The 19,346-nt window shown below is 41.3% G+C and overlaps 3 protein-coding genes across 8 annotated transcripts in view; all 3 read right to left on the reverse strand.

Annotated features, from left to right (window-relative positions):
* The window catches only part of LOC142994988 (uncharacterized), a 258,121-nt gene extending 255,463 nt beyond the window's left edge, over positions 1–2,658 (reverse strand). For both annotated transcript variants that reach the window (XR_012961470.1, XM_076145864.1), the window contains exons 1-3: positions 2,559–2,658; positions 696–942; positions 77–171 (exon numbers count right to left, since the gene is read on the reverse strand). Coding sequence is in view for 1 of the 2 variants with exons in the window: in XM_076145864.1 (XP_076001979.1) it covers positions 77–171; positions 696–837 (237 nt within the window). In the remaining variant the exon portion in view is untranslated. The remainder of the gene's footprint in view (positions 1–76; positions 172–695; positions 943–2,558) is intronic.
* Positions 2,659–2,749: 91 nt separating this feature from the next.
* On the reverse strand, positions 2,750–11,555 carry LOC142995000 (synaptosomal-associated protein 25). 5 transcript variants are annotated; one of them, XM_076145887.1, is made up of 9 exons: positions 11,428–11,555; positions 10,640–10,713; positions 9,547–9,749; positions 8,398–8,439; positions 7,919–7,967; positions 7,284–7,401; positions 4,714–4,860; positions 4,280–4,424; positions 2,750–4,178 (listed from the first exon to the last, which is right to left on the reverse strand). In XM_076145887.1, the coding sequence occupies exons 3-9, from the start codon at positions 9,616–9,618 to the stop codon at positions 4,113–4,115; spliced, it is 639 nt and encodes a 212-aa protein (XP_076002002.1). In that variant the 5' UTR covers positions 9,619–9,749; positions 10,640–10,713; positions 11,428–11,555; the 3' UTR covers positions 2,750–4,112. The 5 variants fall into 5 exon arrangements, with proteins under 5 accessions (XP_076002002.1, XP_076001993.1, XP_076002009.1 ...); XM_076145878.1 differs by lacking the exon at positions 10,640–10,713; XM_076145894.1 differs by lacking the exon at positions 10,640–10,713 and having other exon boundaries at positions 9,547–9,767.
* Positions 11,556–12,555: 1,000 nt separating this feature from the next.
* capns1b (calpain, small subunit 1 b) lies at positions 12,556–19,288 on the reverse strand. The gene is made up of 11 exons (XM_076145940.1): positions 19,161–19,288; positions 18,429–18,480; positions 18,083–18,119; positions 17,469–17,561; positions 14,521–14,578; positions 14,369–14,433; positions 13,778–13,846; positions 13,461–13,539; positions 13,212–13,328; positions 13,030–13,088; positions 12,556–12,928 (listed from the first exon to the last, which is right to left on the reverse strand). The coding sequence occupies exons 2-11, from the start codon at positions 18,470–18,472 to the stop codon at positions 12,902–12,904; spliced, it is 648 nt and encodes a 215-aa protein (XP_076002055.1). The 5' UTR covers positions 18,473–18,480; positions 19,161–19,288; the 3' UTR covers positions 12,556–12,901.
* Positions 19,289–19,346: the final 58 nt, after the last annotated feature.

Consider the following 19,346-nt stretch of genomic DNA (forward strand, 5'->3'; position numbering starts at 1 on the left):
CAACAAAGAACTTTCCTGACTGTTACTCTCAACTATTAAACACTAACACAACTACAGTCTGCTCGAAGAGACAAACCTCTCTGTGGTTCTCCCCCAGATCATTGATCTGCTCAGTAATTTCAGCCCAGGTCTGTTTCTTGGCCTCTGCTGACACACCTTGATTGAACTTCTCTGCAGACACAAAGGAATGAGAATGCGCTCATCAATACATACAGTGTGGTGGTGGTGGTATGTGCAAACGGCTGGTGGAGCACTGCCACAGAGTCCAAGGTGTGATATGTTCTGTAGTAGTGTTGCTCACTGAGTGAATGAGTGTGTGTGTGTGTGTGAGAGAGTGAGTGAGTGAGTGAGTGAGTGAGTGAGTGAGTGAGTGAGTGAGTGAGTGAGTGAGTGAGTGGGAGAGACAGAGAAAGAGAAAGAGACAGAGAGAGAGACAGAGAGAGAGAGAGAGAGAGAGAGAGAGTGAGTGTGTGTGTGAGTGGTTCACTCAGTGCTTCCTCACCATGTAACTACTCTGTGTTAACCAGGACTAGATGTTTAACCATGTTGCATCACAAATTAATAAACATACTTCTTATAGACATTTCTACAACGTACAATACACATTTCAATTACTTACATTAACTTTATCATCACACACACACACACACACACACACACACACACACACACACACACACAGCTGTGCTACTCACTGAGGATGATGTATCTGTTCCTCTTCACTGCCTCCAGGAGCAACTTCACCTCTGTGAAAGAGAACCTGGGTTTGGACCGGGGCCCTATAGCTCCTCCCACACCATACAGGTCAATACTGTCCTCACGCCACTGGGCCGACATGGCTCCGCTTGTGCCTCGTCAGCCTTTCTTCTTCTTCTTTGCGACAGCCTTCTATGGCTCAGCCGAGTATCGAGTCCAAGTTCCAGGTCCACCAACCTCCAGGACCTGCAGGACAAGAGCCGAGTTGCAAGTCAGACGTTTTCACAACAGCAAATAAAGAATCAAATAGGACAGGATAGGTTAGGGTGTTTATTGATCTCACAGAGGAGAAATTCAGTCGTCACAGTAGCAAAGTTACAGAAGACGAAATACAAAATAAATACACACAAGAAACAATACACAATATACACATATACACCTTTTTTTATGTATGAGGTAGAAAAGGCAAGAAAAAGAAAACAAGAGTGTGTATATATATTTATATATACATACATTATAAAGTTTTATTGCGGTTTATATAAATATAGATTTAGATATAATTCTTTTACCTTCTCCACTGTCAATTAATCCTAACTGAGCTTTCTTAAATGCTGATTAAGCGGTTTTGTTTCCAAAAAGGTTAATGGGAATGTTCTCAGTTCAAGCACAGAAGACTCTTTTTATTTAGGAGCACTGAAATACAAAGCCTGAGGGTATTCACTGAGATTAAAGGGCGCTTTACGAGTTCTCGTGTTCAATATTGTTTGCAGTCCTCAATCCTTCTCTTGGTGGAATACAAAAACTAAATATAGAGAAACTCAATCTAAATTGTGCTTTTGAAATATCAACAACTCAATATCCTGAAAATATGAATGGTGTTTTTTTTCTCAGTGACTACATTTTGTGCATGGATTTGTACCTCAGGCTAATTGGGTTTGCATTTGCTTCAACATAAACACTGTCAATGAGAACAACAGTGTATTTCAGTCTCTCTGATAGCTTGTGTGTCAAGACTGCCTCCCTCTGGCTTGATGCGGCATTGAAGATGAAAAACACATTTGTTCGATAACTGTATCGACTTTGTGTGTGTGTTGTTGTAATTGTTAAGTCACCTAACCGCTAGCTAATGTTTAAAATGTACAACTACATTCATAAAAATCGATTTATGCATCAATCTGTAAAGTACACCCTAGAACCGTTTTCAAACTGGCAAGATCTTCAAACTTTCAAGTCAAACTTAAAGACCTTTTTCTTCTCTTTCCTGTTTTCTAAAAAGCTTGTTTTCTCACCGTGTGGCGTCATCTTATTGTTCATTAACACTTTCTTGACGCATCTATATTTGTTGTCAATACGCGATTAAAACTTCTCATTAGATATCCAAGTACGATTTCGTTTGCTGAAACCACGTGACCTGCATGAGCCAATCAGCGTTAGCTATTCTGCGCCTTTGTTAAGCTCGTGCTTGCCCAGAGACTCACAGAAGGAACAGCCCAGCCCACGAATTCCGCCATCTCGGTCCGGAACGCCCGAATGCTCGTCGCTTCGTAGAGAACAACAACGCTAATGTCTCGTTTTGTGGTGCATTAGGGTATTGGAGGAAGAGCAATGCCGACGTGGGAGCTAATGGGGACTGCTTTCAACGCGTTTCAATGCTGCCGTGTGATTTGTAACCCACACCGCAGCGCTAAATAAGCGACTGCCGGTCTGCTAGATAAAGGACGAAATGTCGGCTAGCCTCCGCGCTACGCTCGCCCCTCGATCCGCAGTGGCTGGCGCTTTTGGAAAAGCCAAGCCTGAAGTTTGGACTCCGTTATGAAGCGCAAGGTGCCGTGCAAAAAGCGGAATATTTAAAAAATAATTACCGGTAAAATGGCGTTGCTCTTTCCCCTCCTTCCTCCGCGGTTGTCCCGAAACTTCGGAGTGACGAGAGTCAGAGAACTGCGCAGACGCTGCAACGCGAGATTTTTTTTTTTTCCTAGAACGCGCAACATTTTCCAGAATCAGGCGATGCGCGCCCCCAGTGTGCACGAACGCACCCGGTGACAACAAGCAAGCTTGTCATCAAACTCACACGTTCTACACAAATACAACAGTTTTTGCGTTTTTAGTAGCTAAATTGACAATTAAATCACTCAACGTGGTTCCAATTCCCTCACACTGCCCCCACAGTCATGTACTCTTGTGTCCTTACCACATTTTATCAATAATATTTATACTTGACATGCAATTCTTCTTTTCTATCACTACAAACTAACCAACATACATTCCCCACTTAACACCTGCTATGTCTTAAGAGTAGCAGAATATATAGGTAAACAAAGGTCATGGGTCAAAACAATACATTTACCTATGCCAAGCCATGAAACACACACCTTATAATCTATTTCATGGGATTGCTGCACACTGCAACAAATGTCAACAATGATGCAGCCCTGAAATCCAGTATACTTATAATAGCTAAGGGAATAACATGCACAAGGAAAATTAGGGTATAAATCACAACCCTCCTCAAATATAAAGTGCATATATTTTTCAGAAATAGTGATTCAGATTGTGTTCGTGAAAACCTTGGTGATATTGACACTTTCTTCCTCTGAGCCAATGTCACAGCAGATTAAAACAAACACAAATAAGCACATCCCAAATGAATAATTTCTCCATTTTATGTCAACATGGGAACAAAGAAGATGGAGAGGTAAAGAAATGCGCGCATGTTCCACGTTTGGCCGCTTGGTGTCGCCAGAGGTCCTCCTCCGTCGACAAATGCGTGTTTCATCACCATGTGCAGTACTACATTGCACCTGCAGGGGGCGCGAGCACACACGTGTTTCCCCCACTGGGGCATTTCAGATGGAAGAACGGGGGAGGCGCTGCTCTACTGTAATTTTTACATTTTGCAATATCCTGACTACTTTAGAGATTTGTTTTATTTTTATAGAAATCTGTGTACAGGATTTCTCCACAGTATTTCTTCCTCTGACCCTGGACGAAATAAAAGAGCCCTGACCAACGGAGGCACTCTTTGTTGTGTTGTTCTCCATATGTCCCTTTTTGTAAATTGTTATGTTATTTTATAATATTGTGTCCTAATGTAATTCCATTTGTGTAGTGCAGTGATCCACTTTCACCATAGGGATCATTAAATTTTCATGTCACCTAATTCTCTGGAGTGACCGCAAAAGCTACCTTGAGGGCAATAAACGTGAAGAAAATCGAAAAGGCCGGACTGAGATTGTTGATTGTATGACAGATTTTATATGGATATTTTAGCACAATATCATAGAGACTGCAAGAGGTAATGGAGATGTATGTAAAGCAAAGAGATAGTGGCAATACATTGGCACAGTCATTGTCGCAAGGTTGAACTCGGAATGAAGCAGTAGAAAGTGAAGAGTGGAGGAGAAGGGGAGAGCTGTCTATCGTTTCATGAGGTTGTTGGCTTTCTTGTTTGCAGTGTCGATGCGGGACACGTTGAGCACGGCCTGTAGAGAGCAACACAGAAAACAAGAAACAAATCGGGACTGTTAATAGGGAATATTGGAGGACATTCCGAGTGATACTGGTTGACACGTAGTGGCATTACCTTGTCCTGTATGCGGTCCATCTGGACATTCTGCGCGTCCAGCTCGTTGCCGATGTCGCGGGCCATGCTCTTCAGATTCCCGATGATGCTGCCCACATGAGCCAGGTTGCCCTCCATTTCATCCTCACGGGCATCTTTAGTCACCCTGAGTCAAGAAAGTGTGAGAGCTATGACATCAACATACAGTAAATCACAGCCTACTTATAATGGACAGACAGAGAGAGGGAGAGAGAAGGAAGTTCTGTGACCTTGTGTGTGTGTGTGATCATATCCTGTATTTGGCCAGCTGCCCATGTAACCGCTTATAATACACGTCAGGAGAGCAAACACAATTACACACATACACACACACACACGCTCATCATGTACACACAGCTGCCTCCCATAACAGAACACCACACTCTCCCGAATACATAGTTCATCCACTCCCCCACCTCGTTATGTATTCTCCGCTCATGATCATTTGCTCCCTCTCATCGACAACGCGAGACGATGGTGGCTGATTGGACACCACACCATCCTGGCCTGAGGCTCTGCCCGAAACTGCTTTGTACACCCCACTCTCCTCAAAGGCCGTCAGCCTAAAGGAGAGAGAGCGAGGGGGAGAGAGAGAGAGAGAGAGAGAGAGAGAGAGAGAGATGGAGAGAGAGAGGGAGAGAGAGAGAGAGAGAGAGAGTTTATGGATGTTCTTGACTTGTTCCTACATTTTTAGTGTCTGTTCAGTGTGTTGAATGCAAACCACATTGTACCCATACTGGTCACACAACATTGCTTGGTTTTCTATGGGACTAAAAGCTTTGTGGTTGTTTAACAGGCAGCTGTGTGTCCGTCCAGGGTGCAAACAGACAGACGAGCCTGAAGCAGTCTGTTGTGTCTGCAGATCAGTGCCATCACATTTCAGCTGTTTTTTTGTCAAATAGCACAAAAAAGTCTGACTGTGCAGTGGTGAGACATAATGTCTACTGTGTCATTGTTTCACCATGTTTCTGTAAACATGATGAAACAGAAGACTGAGATTTTTTTTACTTCAATCAGGTAAAAAGAGGTTACAGCTATATGAGATGAAAAGCAACAGTGCAATGCAAGAATGAATAGGGGGCTGGGAAAGGAGACAGACAGATGTGAAGATATAATGCTTATCAATTCACCAAAAGATACCAAGCTTCTCTTGTCTTATCATGCCTTTGTTGCACATCATTTATTGGAAACGCTGCCATATATTAGAAATAATAGGAAGCTAATCAATTCAAACAGAATGCTAGTGAAGTCAGAAGACCTTGTCAATGAAAACAAGCTTTATTTATCAATCTGGATGCATGTCCACAAGTGTTCACTGTGTGTTTGATCAAATAAATTCAAATAAATAAATCACAGAGATTGTTGTTATGGAAACAAATGTTATCTGATCAATGGACAGCTGCTTGATGTCATTCAGTGATCACCGTATACTTACCCAAGATGACACACACACACACACACACACACACACACACACACACACACACACACACACACACACACACACACACACACACACACACACACACGCACACCATCCACCTACTTATCACAGGAGCAGAGGCCACAGCACTTTCCCAGATCAGTCAGGTTTTTCTCAGCCTCTTTCATATCAGAGTTGATCTGATCCAAGCCCTCCTCTATACGCTCCAACTGCTCTATGTGAGGTGGAGGAGGTGAAGGGAGGAGGATGAATGAGAAGAAAAGGGACAAAGAGAAGGAGAGGGAAGCAGACAAAGAAGGGTACGATGGGTGGAGGAGACAAAAAGGGTGGAGAAGTGCAGGAAGTGAAGTGTGAAAGGAAGGAAGGTAATGGTGAAGTAGTAAAGGGAGGATGTAGAGATGAAGAGGGTAAGAATATAGAGATGGGAGAGAGGAAGGAGGTATAGAACGTGGAAGTCAGCGAGGAGGAAAGCAAAGAAAGGAGGGAGGAGGAAAATGATGGAAGGGAGGCAAAACAAAATGCAAAAAAATAAAAATTCTAATCCTAAACTATTCCACCCAAGCCCCTCAGCTGAACAACTGAAAAACCAACAACCGCAAACACAAAATGTGCAAAACAGAAACCAACGGCATCCACTCGCGACCCGGACCAAAGCGAGCCAAACCAGGCTGAGCCGAGCCAGCTTTTGTCCCGATATGCTGGCGGTTTGGGCCCTGCATGGCCCCTGTGCCCAGTTACATCATCTGCTCAACCACCATTCTTGGTTAAATGGCAACCTTTGGGTGGACTCAGGATAACTAATATAATGAGATCTCCAACATTGGTAAATTATTGAGATTAACTGGTTTAATAGGTTATCTATGTCCTGGTTTGACCATATTAAAGCCAATGAAGGCGTCGATTTGTGGTTAGTATGCCTCCATGAAATTCAGGAAAATGGATTCTTTTGTCATGCCTTGTTTTGGCATCTAGCAAGTTCCTTCAGCAGAATCAGAACACAGCAGCTTTCAACTGGATATCCTTAGTTCAGTTACAATTTTAGAGCCAAAGCAGTAATGGCAGCATGTTCACTTTCTGCCTAAGAATAAACATGTAAGGACGGAGGTTTACGTTTAATGTTCAAGATCTCATTTTAGAGACTCGTCCGTAGAGTGCAGAAACATTACGTCTTAAAAACAACCCAGCTGTGGGTTCCATCTCCAATTAATTTGTGTTGTTGTGACGTTTGATTTGATGCAGAAAATCACTGTGGTGAAAGTGTCAGTGTCCTTAAGACACACAGACATATAGACTATATAAACTGTATATATATACTGTATATATATATACAGTTTATACACTCTATATGTCAGTATGATTTTGTAGGCAACAGTTTTTTTTTGTGCACAGCAGGAAAACCATGAAATGGAAATCTGACATGGGAGACGTCAGGGCTCCAGTGCTCAGTTTTTTAAGCGTAATTGAATGGAACTGGGCACCAGTGTGGGCTTAGGAGGAACCAGTTAGGACGAACCAGTTGGATAAGGTGTGGATCAGACCTACTTCCTAATTGGCCAGATACACAGGCCACAGCACTGGGCCATGTCTGTCAGGTTCTTCTCTGCCTCTCTCATATCCCTGTTGATGGAGTCCATGCCTTCCTCAATATGCTCCAACTGTTCTGTTAGGCACACGGTCAGCAGCGGGTTTAATAAAACGTGTCATGCATTTACAACTGATCATTTCTGTCGAACCCTGTGATTGCTCAGTGACGGGTTGATAATCAAAGACCCAGAGACAAAATCAACAGGTGCCAAAAAAACAACACTATTTTGTTTTTGGGACTTGGGACCTCCACACCAAAGGTAGAAACACGAATGTGGTGGAATGTCAACGTTGCGGTGAGTCTACTGACACTGGCAATAGCCATGAAACTTACAAAGGTAATGGAACGTCAGGGCTGTGTATCATTTTTACGTCACCTAATGGCCGCAGCTTTCATTTCAAGGTACATTTAGAGGTATATGCAAAAATGTTTCTGTGCCATGGGTGAAGTAAATAGAGGAAATGAAAGGTGAATGAAAGGTGACACGCATGAACTTCCTTTTTTTTGCCACATGAATCACTGACCTCGATCTCTGGCTTCCTGTTCTACAGATGAAAAAACGTGCATGAAACAATTACTGTTTACTGTTTACCTCCTTGTTCATCCAGCATCACAAGAGCACTGATCCCAGCATCTTTACTCTGAGGAGGGGAGCAGACACATAAACATACACATACATAATTACAGTTGTCACACAGGCACAGCCCTCTTTGGTTCTAGATCAGACAATTAGATCTCCTTGTATGTGTTTCGGTTCAGATCATGTGTCATAGCCGGGGAGCATCAACATGTACAACCTCTAGTGTGGTCAATGAAAAACCAAATGCATATAGTATGTATGTCCAGCTGTCCGACTGCTATGTGGTCCTCTCACACAATTTGTCAAAACCCCACATCACTTCTCAGCAGCTTCAGGTCACACACATGGTGACTTCATCTGTCTTGCTGTCAGTTAAAGAGACGTCTCTCCTACAGCAGTGGAAAAGCACCAGACTGACGATGACGGCAAAGACGAAGATGAAGACGACGACAAAGGGCGGTGGCGGTGTGTGTGTGTGTGTGTGTGTCTACCTCCTCAATCAGCTGCATCATTCTCCGTGTGCTCTCCAATGACTGAAAGACACCAAAGTTGGACTCATTAGTGTTCTCTAATGTTCATTCTAAAGATTAACAATGAAAAACTTCAATAAATATCTTCACATTATGACGATGGTTATTGCAAACTGCAGCTCAGTCAGGTTGCCACACTATAAATATGTAATGGAGCAATACAATTTTATTACAAATAAAAGATGAATATATGTGTCAGTCACATACATACCTAGAATTCCTGTGTGTGTGTGTGTGTGTGTGTGTGTGTGTGTGTGTGTGTGTGTGTGTGTGTGTGTGTGTGTGTGTGTGTGCGTGCGTGTGTGTGTGCGTGTGTGTGTCTGTGTGTGTGTCTGTGTGTGTGTGTGTGTGTGCGTGTGTGTGTGTCTGTGTGTGTGTCTGTGTCTGTGTCTGTGTGTGTCTGTGTGTGTGTGCGTCTGTGTGTGTGGTGCAGGAGCCTTTGAGACTCGGGGTAAGTGTGTGTAAAAATATCAAGTCAGTCCCTGGAGTCTTTCCCACTGAGGTGATGATGAGGTCAAAAATGTCTTTGACCTGCAGTAACCTTTACACCCTGTGTGTATGTGTGTGTGTGTGTGTGTGTGTGTGTGTGTCTGTGTGTGTGTGTGTGTGTGTGTGTGTGTGTGTGTGTGTGTGTGTGTGTGTGTGTGTGTATGACCTCATCTGTGAAACCTGACTCCTCTCTGCAGACTGCCCTGGAGACCAGCCATCTCCATGGCAATCAGGTAAGCCGGAGCCTTGTTTGCTCACACACTCGCTGCCAAAGTGTGTGGCTTTTGTCATCTCACATTTTCTTAAATAATTTGTTTAAGACAGGAACTTCCCATAAACCCCACAAGGTTCAATCTGTGTCCTGTATGACCAAAGATCAAACTAAATTAAATGTTTATCATTCGATTTGCACGCAGGAGGTGCAAATGAATGTATTATGTGACAATAACACATAGCACACAGGTTCTCATCATACTGACTGATGTATGATCAAGTGATCATCTCCACCAACCTGAAGTTCAAAGTGTGCTAATAATTATAAAGATAATGACTCATGTGAAGCACAACTGTCTGGTTTTTCAAGTTTTCAATCTGAAACCCGAAGCGCCGCATAGCTCTTACCTCATCTGTAACCTGATTGGCTCTCCTCTGAAGCTCCTCCTGCTCTGTCAGGACAGGTGGGTCTGACGCCATGTCGGCAGTGTGTGTTGGTGTGTGTGTGTGTGTTTGCAGTATGTGTGTGTTTTCTATGCGTGTGTTTGCTGAATGGGTGTGTTCAGTCCCTGGTGACCCGATGAAGCAGCAGCATCAGGTGGTTTTGGCAGCTGGAGAGCAGACTGACACTGTTATCAGTAATGACTGGCAATAGAATAAAACAAAGACACAATTAGATTTGCTACTCATGTAAACATACATGTTGTATTCTAAACTAGATCTCACATTGATTTTGGTATATAAAGTGGTTTTGTTTTTGAAAAGCCTGAGGACATTTTCATTTTTTTACACCCACTGTTTGTGATTGCAGAATAAATCTCAGGCTGTCAATACTTAAAATTAATAAATTGTTAAAGGTCCAGTTTTACACCCTTTCCTTAAAATACAAACTATGAAAGATAAAATGTATTTTGATGGATTGGCAGCAACAATAATCAGGTGCTTTTTTATGAGAAAAAGTCTTCTTTTGATTTAAAACATTGTCTGTGTCAGTTTCAAACTAACAGATTAACTGTCTATCAAATATTTGTACAATTTGACATATTATTGTTTCTCTCTACAAAATATTACAAAACTAATAAGCACAGATGAGAGGAGTTTATTAATATTAGAAATTCAAAAACACCAACACAATGTGCTTGATAAAAATGTTTAAAAAAGCTGAATAAAAGAATAAGAATTAGAGAAAAATTGTATTTCCTAATACAAACATCAGTGATTCCCTGATGCTGTCGATCATTTGTATGACCAAACCGTGTGTGAGTGATTACAGTGGCTGAAGTCTGAGCAGATTCAGATTCAAGAACTTTTGATGAAGATGGAAACTATGTGAAAACTATAGGACTGACATGGCCACTCCATCTCTCTCTGTTTATGCATATGAGGAGATCCATAGATGGCTGGAAGTCATCCACTTGAGATGAGAAAGTATTTTTCCAAAGACTTTTGGTGGAGTTTGGTAGCTTAGTCCTGTGACAGACAGGTGCACCCTGCCTCTCACCCAGTGCACGCTGGGATATAGGCTCCAACCCAAGTACAGAGAGGATGGAAGGATGGATGGAAGGATGGAAGCATCTGTGAATGTATGGATGATACAACCAGACATTATGTAAAACGTGTTTGTAGATCCTAATAACTAAAAACCACATAAACACACCACACACTACAAATTACACAATGACACAGTGATGTGCTGTTGGTGTTCTTAATTTTGTTATGCTATTTGAGATTATTTTTATTCAGTAATTTACATATGTCAATTTCAGCGCAAATACCAGTTGTTGGGCAATGGACTTTGTAAAAGCCAAATCCGTTTAATCAGTTTACTCTGTCTCTCTCTTTCCTTCTGTCTAACACACACACACACACACACACACACACACACACACACACACATATTTTGAAGAGACAGTCTGTCCATCTGCTGTTTACACTGAGCAGAGAGGGGGGGGGGGCTTTTCTCAAATTGAATAATTAAATCTTTAAATGTAATATCCTATTTGACTGGTCACCAACCATGGAACCATACTCCCATGATTTTATTTTTCTAATTTAATCAGCTCTTATTTATTAAAACTTCACTCTTATTGCTGGACTATTTTATCCCAGTTTCTGATTTATATGTTCACTTTACATGGCATCCAAACACAGAAAAACATCTTCAATCATCAACCACCATACTGAGATAAACACCAATACAAACAGCTGACAACTCATTGAAAAAAACATTTAAATTCAAACCGTTTAAAAAGTTAGTTTGATCAAAAAACCACGAGGCAGCATTCCTACCTCTCATGGGCTCCAGTGCAGATTCTTTTGTTTTACTCCTGCTGCTCGGCATTAAATCCTCCTCAGCCTGGAACACAAACCTGTTGTTCCTCCTCCGTTGTTCTTCCTCAGCATCCCTGCTTATCTGCGCTCCACACTTCCCCTCTGCACTGCACTTCCCCTTCTCCCCATCAGCCCCGCCCTGAGCTGGAAACAAACCACACACCCACTTATGATAATGAAGGAAAGGGACACTCAGAGAGTGAGTCATGTTAGTCCCCATAGGGATGTTATAAGATGTACAAGAAGCACCAAATACTGCAAAGTCACTCAGCAAAGAACCAAATGTATCCTGAAATAACAGGACACTTATAGGAATATTATCAAAGATGCCTATTGCCTATTTTACCAAAAGTTAAACAATAATAATAATAATACAACCTTCTTTCTTTCTCTCTCTCTCCCTTTTCCCCTCTTTCTGTATAAAAAGCAATCTCCAAAATGTCTTATAACTGTATGCGCACTGTTGTAAAATGTTTGCTTCAATAAAAAGAAGGTAACACAGGAATATTATCAAAGAAATAGAGATATACTATCCACACAATGTTATAGACTTAGTTAGGAAATAAAAAATAGCCAATACCAGAAAATGTCAATCTTGCAAGTCAATGTAGGAATGTTAGAATCACGTCATAAGCACACAAAGTCCTCTAGTCACAATCAACCCACTACTAAGATCCAAACAAGTAATGAAGCAAAACCAAACAGTATCATATCATACAAATATGATATGAATTCTGTAACATGTGACAATTACAGATGTTATCTTAAATATCAATTTGATTATTTGGTGATTAACAGGGGAAAATATTTCAAAATACTGCAATGACATAAATATCAAAATAATACAAAACTAATGTAGTACAGACCACCACATAGGGTATAATATAGTGACATCATATTGCATTAAAAGGGTCCTGATTCAGCTGAAGATTCATGTTTGTGTTTGATTGCTTCTTCCTCAAAACTGAATTTTGCAAAAAAGATAGATTGTTTGATTGAATCTAAGAATCTAACAGTGGGGTAACACAAAAGAATTGAATAACTATAAAAACCTGCTCACTGAAATAAATAAATCACAATAAATCATAAAGGAAAAATGTGTTTTTTATTCAGAATTGGTTTTACATTTAGACTCAAATTACATTTACAGCTTAGCCTAATAAAATCAGGACTATTTCAAATTTCTTCGACAAAAAATTGATAACATACATGCAGCGTCACCATCTGGTAAAAGCACTGTGCAACAGCAGCATCAGCTTTACTTTGGTCCATATGTTAATCCCCTTGACTTTGAAGTCCTGTCACCATGGAGACAGTGGGGTAACAAACACTATTGCACATTATTAAGCACACGCGAATGTAATTTGGGCTAAGAGGGAGAAGGTAGGAATGAGATGTAGGAGGTGAACAGCTTCTGCTTCTCTCTATCACATCAGGAGTACATGGTCAGCTGAAGCCACTGTGTGAAAGAGAGAGAGAGCGAGGGGGGGCGGGGGGTTAATGTTATCAAAGACAATAGGTCTGAAAAGAATCCCATTTCATTCTTTTAAACAATTTTACCTCCTTGATGTCCAGTTGAATGCTTCCATCGTTTTCCTTATCCAGAGTTTTGAAGGCTCCTGCACCACACACACACACACAATGAACATCAGATTCTTGCATCTAAGTCTTTAAAGAAAATCAAAAAAATGTAAATATATAGAGAGAGAGAGAGAGAGAGAGAGAGAGAGAGAGAGACTTACTGCACATGGCATCCAGACGCACAAGGCAACCAACAAAATTGTCAAAGTCCATGTCACCATGCTCATCACTGTAGCGACGGACAATCAGCTTGTATAGCTCGTCATTTAGAGGGAAACCTGGACACACACACACACACACACACACACAAACAAACAATTGGAGATTGGAATTGTACAGTCTATTCACACATGCATGCACACACAACCGCACACACATTCACATACACGCACACACAGACAATTTCACACCTGCAGCTTTGAAGGCTCTTGGTAGCTCTCTCGCACAAATCACACCTGAGCCATCGGCATCTTGACTCAAATAGACACCCTGTTGAGAACAAATGAGAAAATCAACAGAAAAGGATCACAAGTCAGGACAATAAATCACTCAGGAAAGATAAAACCACAACACATACAAACAAACGACCCACAAAAAACACAGCTATAAAGTACAGCTACAAATAAATAATACAAATACCACCAGTGAAGTGTCAACTTAACCAACCTGATTGTGGTTTTAAAGTTGTTTTTTTTAACAATGAAGAGGATTAGTGTTGAGTACTGACCTGCCACCTCTTGATGTTGTTCCACAGGTATTTGAACTCGTGGAAGCCCAGTTTGCCTGTGCTGTCAGACTGAGGTTGGTAGGTCAAAGGTCAAAGTCGGGAATCAAGACTACATCCATGGATCTCCTACCTCTGACTTACACCTTCCCCTCTTCTTCAATCTTTATAGTGTTACTATAAATTATTTTATTATATTATTGCTACTGCTTCTGCACCCCCTCTGTAATGCATGTGTTTGCGTGTGTGTGTGTGTGTGTGTGATATGAGGGGGTGCAAGATAAATTTCAATTGCATGCGATTTGCTGTGAATTGCATGCAAAATGACGATTAATAAAGTATCTTAAATCTTAAATCTTAAATCTACTAATGCTGCTAGGGGGCGCAGAGCTACTGCAGGGGGGCGTGGCACGGGATCGGAAGAGGAGGGATATAAATAAGTACGGCCTTAGGTAAATGAATGACCCCCCCGTCAGACCGATCAGCCGTCCCATATTGTTTTAAATCGTCTGATGATAATAATAATATAAATAATGATGGCACAGTACCACAGTGCCAATATTACTTTCCTACGTCAGTCATGTGGAAGGATACATCCATGACAGCGACCATGCTCCTACAGGACTCAACGGTGAAACCATCAGTTTTCAGGCTTCCATCTGAACCACAACAACAGGAAGTTAGTCAAGTCAGTTAACTTAAGTTAAAATTGAGGAGAAGAGTACATAAACAAAAGCAGGACTCACGCTTTGAAATGACCCTATTGAGGATGTTCATGAGCTCATTGGGGCTCACCTCCAAGTCCTGTTTGCACACACACACACAGAGAGAGAGAGAGAGAGAGAGACATAGACATTTTCATGAAATTTCTCCACAGAGGAAGCCCCACAAAACAAATACTCAAACCAAACTCACCAAAGATTCAGACCAAACTCAGGCTGTTTCCTCTTTAGTTTTTTTCAAGCCCCTTACTCATTTTTGATTGTTGATGTTTATTGGAGAGGGAATCTCTCTTGGAATTGAGTCTCCCAAGGTTTTTTCCTCGTCTCTACAGAGAGTTCTGAACAGGGGTGAATTTTCCTGATGGTGTGGGTCTGTAAAGCCCTTGAGACATGGTATGTGATATCAGGCTATACAAATAAAATTGACTTGACTTGACATTACCTTATGAGCATTTAGCAGACACTTTTATCCAAAGCGACTTACATTACATTACCACCCATTACAGAGGGGGGAGCAATTAAGGGCTCGGAACCTTGCACCTCGGCAGGGACTCGAACCAGCAACCCTACGGTTCTCAAGCGAAAGCCCTACCCACTGAGCTACTGCCGCCCCATGACATGTTTGTTTGAAGTATTCAGACATAGAATAGGCAGATGTAGTGGAGCAAAGAGTACAGTATTTCCCTCTAAATGCAATGGAGCAAAAGTGGAAAGTGCACACACTGAACACAATGGTACAAATGTACATGCTTCCACTCAGTGTGCACAGTTGTGCTGCAGCAAGATAGGGTAGTAGTGTTTTGGGGGATTTGTTGTAGAATAAAATACTGTAAAGGTTTCAAAATAGAGCCTAAATGAGAACAAGAGGATGGAAATCTGCATAGTGTGTCCCCTTTAAGTAAATGTGCATAGAAAATGAACCATATGAAGCAGTTCAAATCAGTGACTGTTTCTTTAAAGAAACAGACTTTCCAAGGGATCAAAACAGTCTGCAAAGTCAGACTCCACCTTCACCAGCTGCCTGACTCCGCCCACCTGGACCACAATCAAGTGGGTGTGGTTATTGAGTAACTTCACCCAGTAAGATGGTCCAGTTCCAGCAGAACTGGTCACACACGCCTTATGAGTCAGAGAAACAAACACACATTCCCACAGCCCAAGGTATGAGTGACGCCCTTCCTGACAATCGAAGGAATGCAAAGAAAGACAAAGTCAGTCCTTCTCTGTGTTCTCTGTGTCCCCTGTCTGTATCTCTCTCTCCCTCTCCCTCTCTCCATCTCTCGCTAATGGACAGATGAACTGATATGACTTTCCATAACTGTTTTTTGCACAGCTTTAGTTTTGAGAACCTGACACTGCAAATGCCTTCAATCAAGGTGTCTCCAGAACTTCTTTAAAGATGATCTGAATCAGATCATGCACCATCTCATCTGCGCCAGACTAGTTTCAAGACATTTTTCGTGAATTGTCTTAATCATGCTCACCAGAAACGATTGGACTGCATGACAAAATTAAGTAAAAAGTGAAATTTATTTTGTTTGATATTTGGTGCTTAGAATCCCATCTCTGAGATGAGACAATGTCAATCCAGATGAGACAGATTTCTGTTGATTCACGTTTCCGACCCGAAGCTTGTGAGGACACATATTTCTCTGTTTTGTGGGTTGGACTTGAAACAAATATGAGTGGAGGCAAATTTGTCTTGCAAATTTGCTCGGTGATGGACAGACCTTGGGGATGAAGCCAGAGTGGATAAAAGGCGTTACTATGCATGCCTGAGTCATTGTTCGTTGACTGAGAGCCATATTCTATCAACCCATAGTACATGTTAAAAACACAATGTAGCCTACATGGAGCAATTTTTGGAGCAGAAATGTTTCCCTCTGGGCGAAGAGCAGAGCAAAGTGTTTTTGACAAGAGCATTTCAGCAATACTGAGTGCATGCTTGTACAAGAGAGTGGATACAAGCAAGGCTGCTTAACCTGCCTGGCGTGAAAGTAAACCAGAGAGACAGAGAGAAAACAAAGCGTGGGCAGAGGGTGGAGTCTGGAATGCAGCCCAGAGCAGACAGGTTGTGCAGGCTGCAAGATGAGTTGAAAACGGAAGAAGACAAGATGATGGAGTGGACATACAATGGTAATTCAACTAGCAAATCATTGCTAGTTTAGATGTTGGTCAGCCTTTCACTTTAAAAGTACCTTTCTCATTAAATTGCAACCCCCAGGCATACAGTGTGTACTGTTTACAGGATTCAGTTTGTTTGGGAGAGACAAGAACCTCCAGTATCAGGGTGTGGTGTACCTGTGAATCATTTTACTCATCAGGCTGAAGGAGGCTGTATGCATAGTGAAGTAAGGCATGTAAAATGTGTATGTCAAGTTCATTCAAGTTTCATTGTACAAGGCTAAAGGAAAGCTGTCCAAAGAATGGCTTGAAAGTCTACATTAGCATTGTTTCAATGCCCCAAAAAAGAAGCCCAATATCTACTATAACTGCTTTTAACTGATTATGAAACCTATCCTTCATTATATAGTGATTATATAGGAGAAACAAGTCTATGTGATTTTTGTGTGCTTTTAAAACAAGCAAAGCTAACACACACAATACCAAGAACACACTTGTCTGCTCCATGTTAGCATCAAAGGTCAAGTCAAGTTTATTTGTATAGCCCAATATCACATACGACGTCTCAAAAGGGCTTTACAGACCCACATCAGGAAAATTCCCGGCCCAGCCCAAAGCTCTCAAGAAGTGTGCCAGGTGTAATGACTTAGGGGGCTACAGAGGGCTAGCTATTTTCTGAGTCCTAAGAATAGCTTTAAAACCCATTACATTTGCACATAATGTCAATATGGATGATGTGTGTGAACAAGATATTTAAACGGTTTAATATGGAGCCAAACTTGAGTGTAAACACAGAGCACAAACAGAATCAATGAATCATGAATAAAAACGTAATAATATGAACTCACATCCCCCGCCAGCTGCTGGAAAACCTTCCGAAACTGTCTCTCCTCGTCATTTTCACTGCTCTCGTTCTGGACCAGATGTCTGCGAGGAGGAGGCTGAACGAAATACACACAAAGCATCCAGTGTTAGATCACATTCCTCATTCTAACTGCAGACTAACTGTTTACTCATTTCACAGTGACTGTAATGAGCCCATACAGAGGGAACTTTGATCTAGATTTTAAGGTAGCTCCATTTAGGGAATGGGGCCCAACAGGTAACTCAATATGAAGACAGGGACACTGGATCAGTCAAACATTAGTCTTTCTAAATCCATCTATTGCAATTAATGCTGTAATGAAATAAATATTTGTTTAAACTTCCTCACCTCAAAACTGAAAACAAAAATCATTTTCTGAGGCTTAAGAAATTCTTAGATTACAAGCTGGACAGAAGACACTGTGATAAGAGCTTATTGCTGCTGTACTTGTCCAGAGATGCGAGTAAACAACAAAAATGTGTTTGTAAGTGTGAGTATAAAGTGCTAAACATCTCAGACTAGAAAGTTCATAGTTCTGTGGTAAAGGTGGGAAAACTGATACTGTTTTTTGCTGAAGATAATGAAGATTTGACTCACAGGGTCTGAAGGAGTAAACATACCAGGATCTATGCCACTGAAGGGAAAGAGGACAGAGTCAGAAAACAGTTCAATGAGAACAAATCAACCATTTCTGGATATCGTCTAATTTTTCATCTTATCCAGGTTGAAATGAGAAAATCTAGTTAGGGAACAAATGGGTGTGGCCTATATGAATGGATGCAGAGTAGTTACAATACACCTGCTCTGCTGCACACAGGTGTAAAAACGAGAGGTGGTGCTTATACTCAACAATCATAATGTACTGATTGTTTCGGTAAGTAACATGCTAAAAAAGAGCTCATGGTAAGACTGTGTGCATGCGTGTGTGTGTTTGTATATTCACCCCACGACACGCAATATGCCATTGAGAAACCCTCCGAGACTCATCTTGCTGCCTGTTGTACAGAGAGAGAATGGAGCGTTAAAACAGATGAAGTACTGCGGTGCTGACACAGCAGCAGAAATGCATTAACGTCCTTTAGATACATAAATTAATCTGATCCTCCACATACAGAGTACAAAGAGCTGCTAGACTAACTGACACTGAACAGGAGAGTCTATGGACTGTGGTGGAGCCTTTCCCCTTCTGAATCTCCTGTTCAGCGTCAGCGAGTCAATACAAATAAACACGCCTAAAGCTGTAAAGAGATCAGTAGATCTACTCAAAGTACATGTAGAAAAAGTGGACAGAAATAGACAGAAATAGAAATAAGGCATGCTTAGTAAGATAATCACAAAAGTGAGGTAGTAGTACTGTACTATCTGTATTCAACAGTATAGTAAAGTACTTTAATGTACTTTAAAATAGTCCTTATGTTTAAGAACTGTAATGCAACAATTTAGCACAGTTCTTCAAAATACAAAGTTTTTAAATCTACTTTTAAAAAAAGGACATTAATGTCTGCAGGCATATTAGATAACCGCACATCACACACATCCGTCACAAAAACCACAAAACACTTTTTTCAAAAGCACCGTACGGATCACAAATTGACGTCACTCTGTAGTTTTTGGATATAAATCCTACACGTAGATTAACAGAAAAAATAAGTAAATTAACATTTTGACAACTCACTGTGTATTTATTGTCACTTCTACTCCTCGAGAGAAAAAGACCGTCAGGGAGAAGCCGAGAAGGGTAGAGAGAGAGACAGGGAAAGCTGGGGCACTCCTACTTCCAGATTCCATACACACACACACAGTTATACTCTCATTTACACACACAAACACACCCACACACAGTGAGGTAAGGCAGGGAGAG

The sequence above is a fragment of the Genypterus blacodes genome, unplaced genomic scaffold (genome assembly GCF_046128005.1).
Source record: "Genypterus blacodes isolate CSIRO-AG114 ecotype Tasmania unplaced genomic scaffold, CSIRO-AGI_Gbla_v1 ptg000003l_1, whole genome shotgun sequence".
Taxonomy (NCBI): Eukaryota; Metazoa; Chordata; class Actinopteri; order Ophidiiformes; family Ophidiidae; genus Genypterus; species Genypterus blacodes.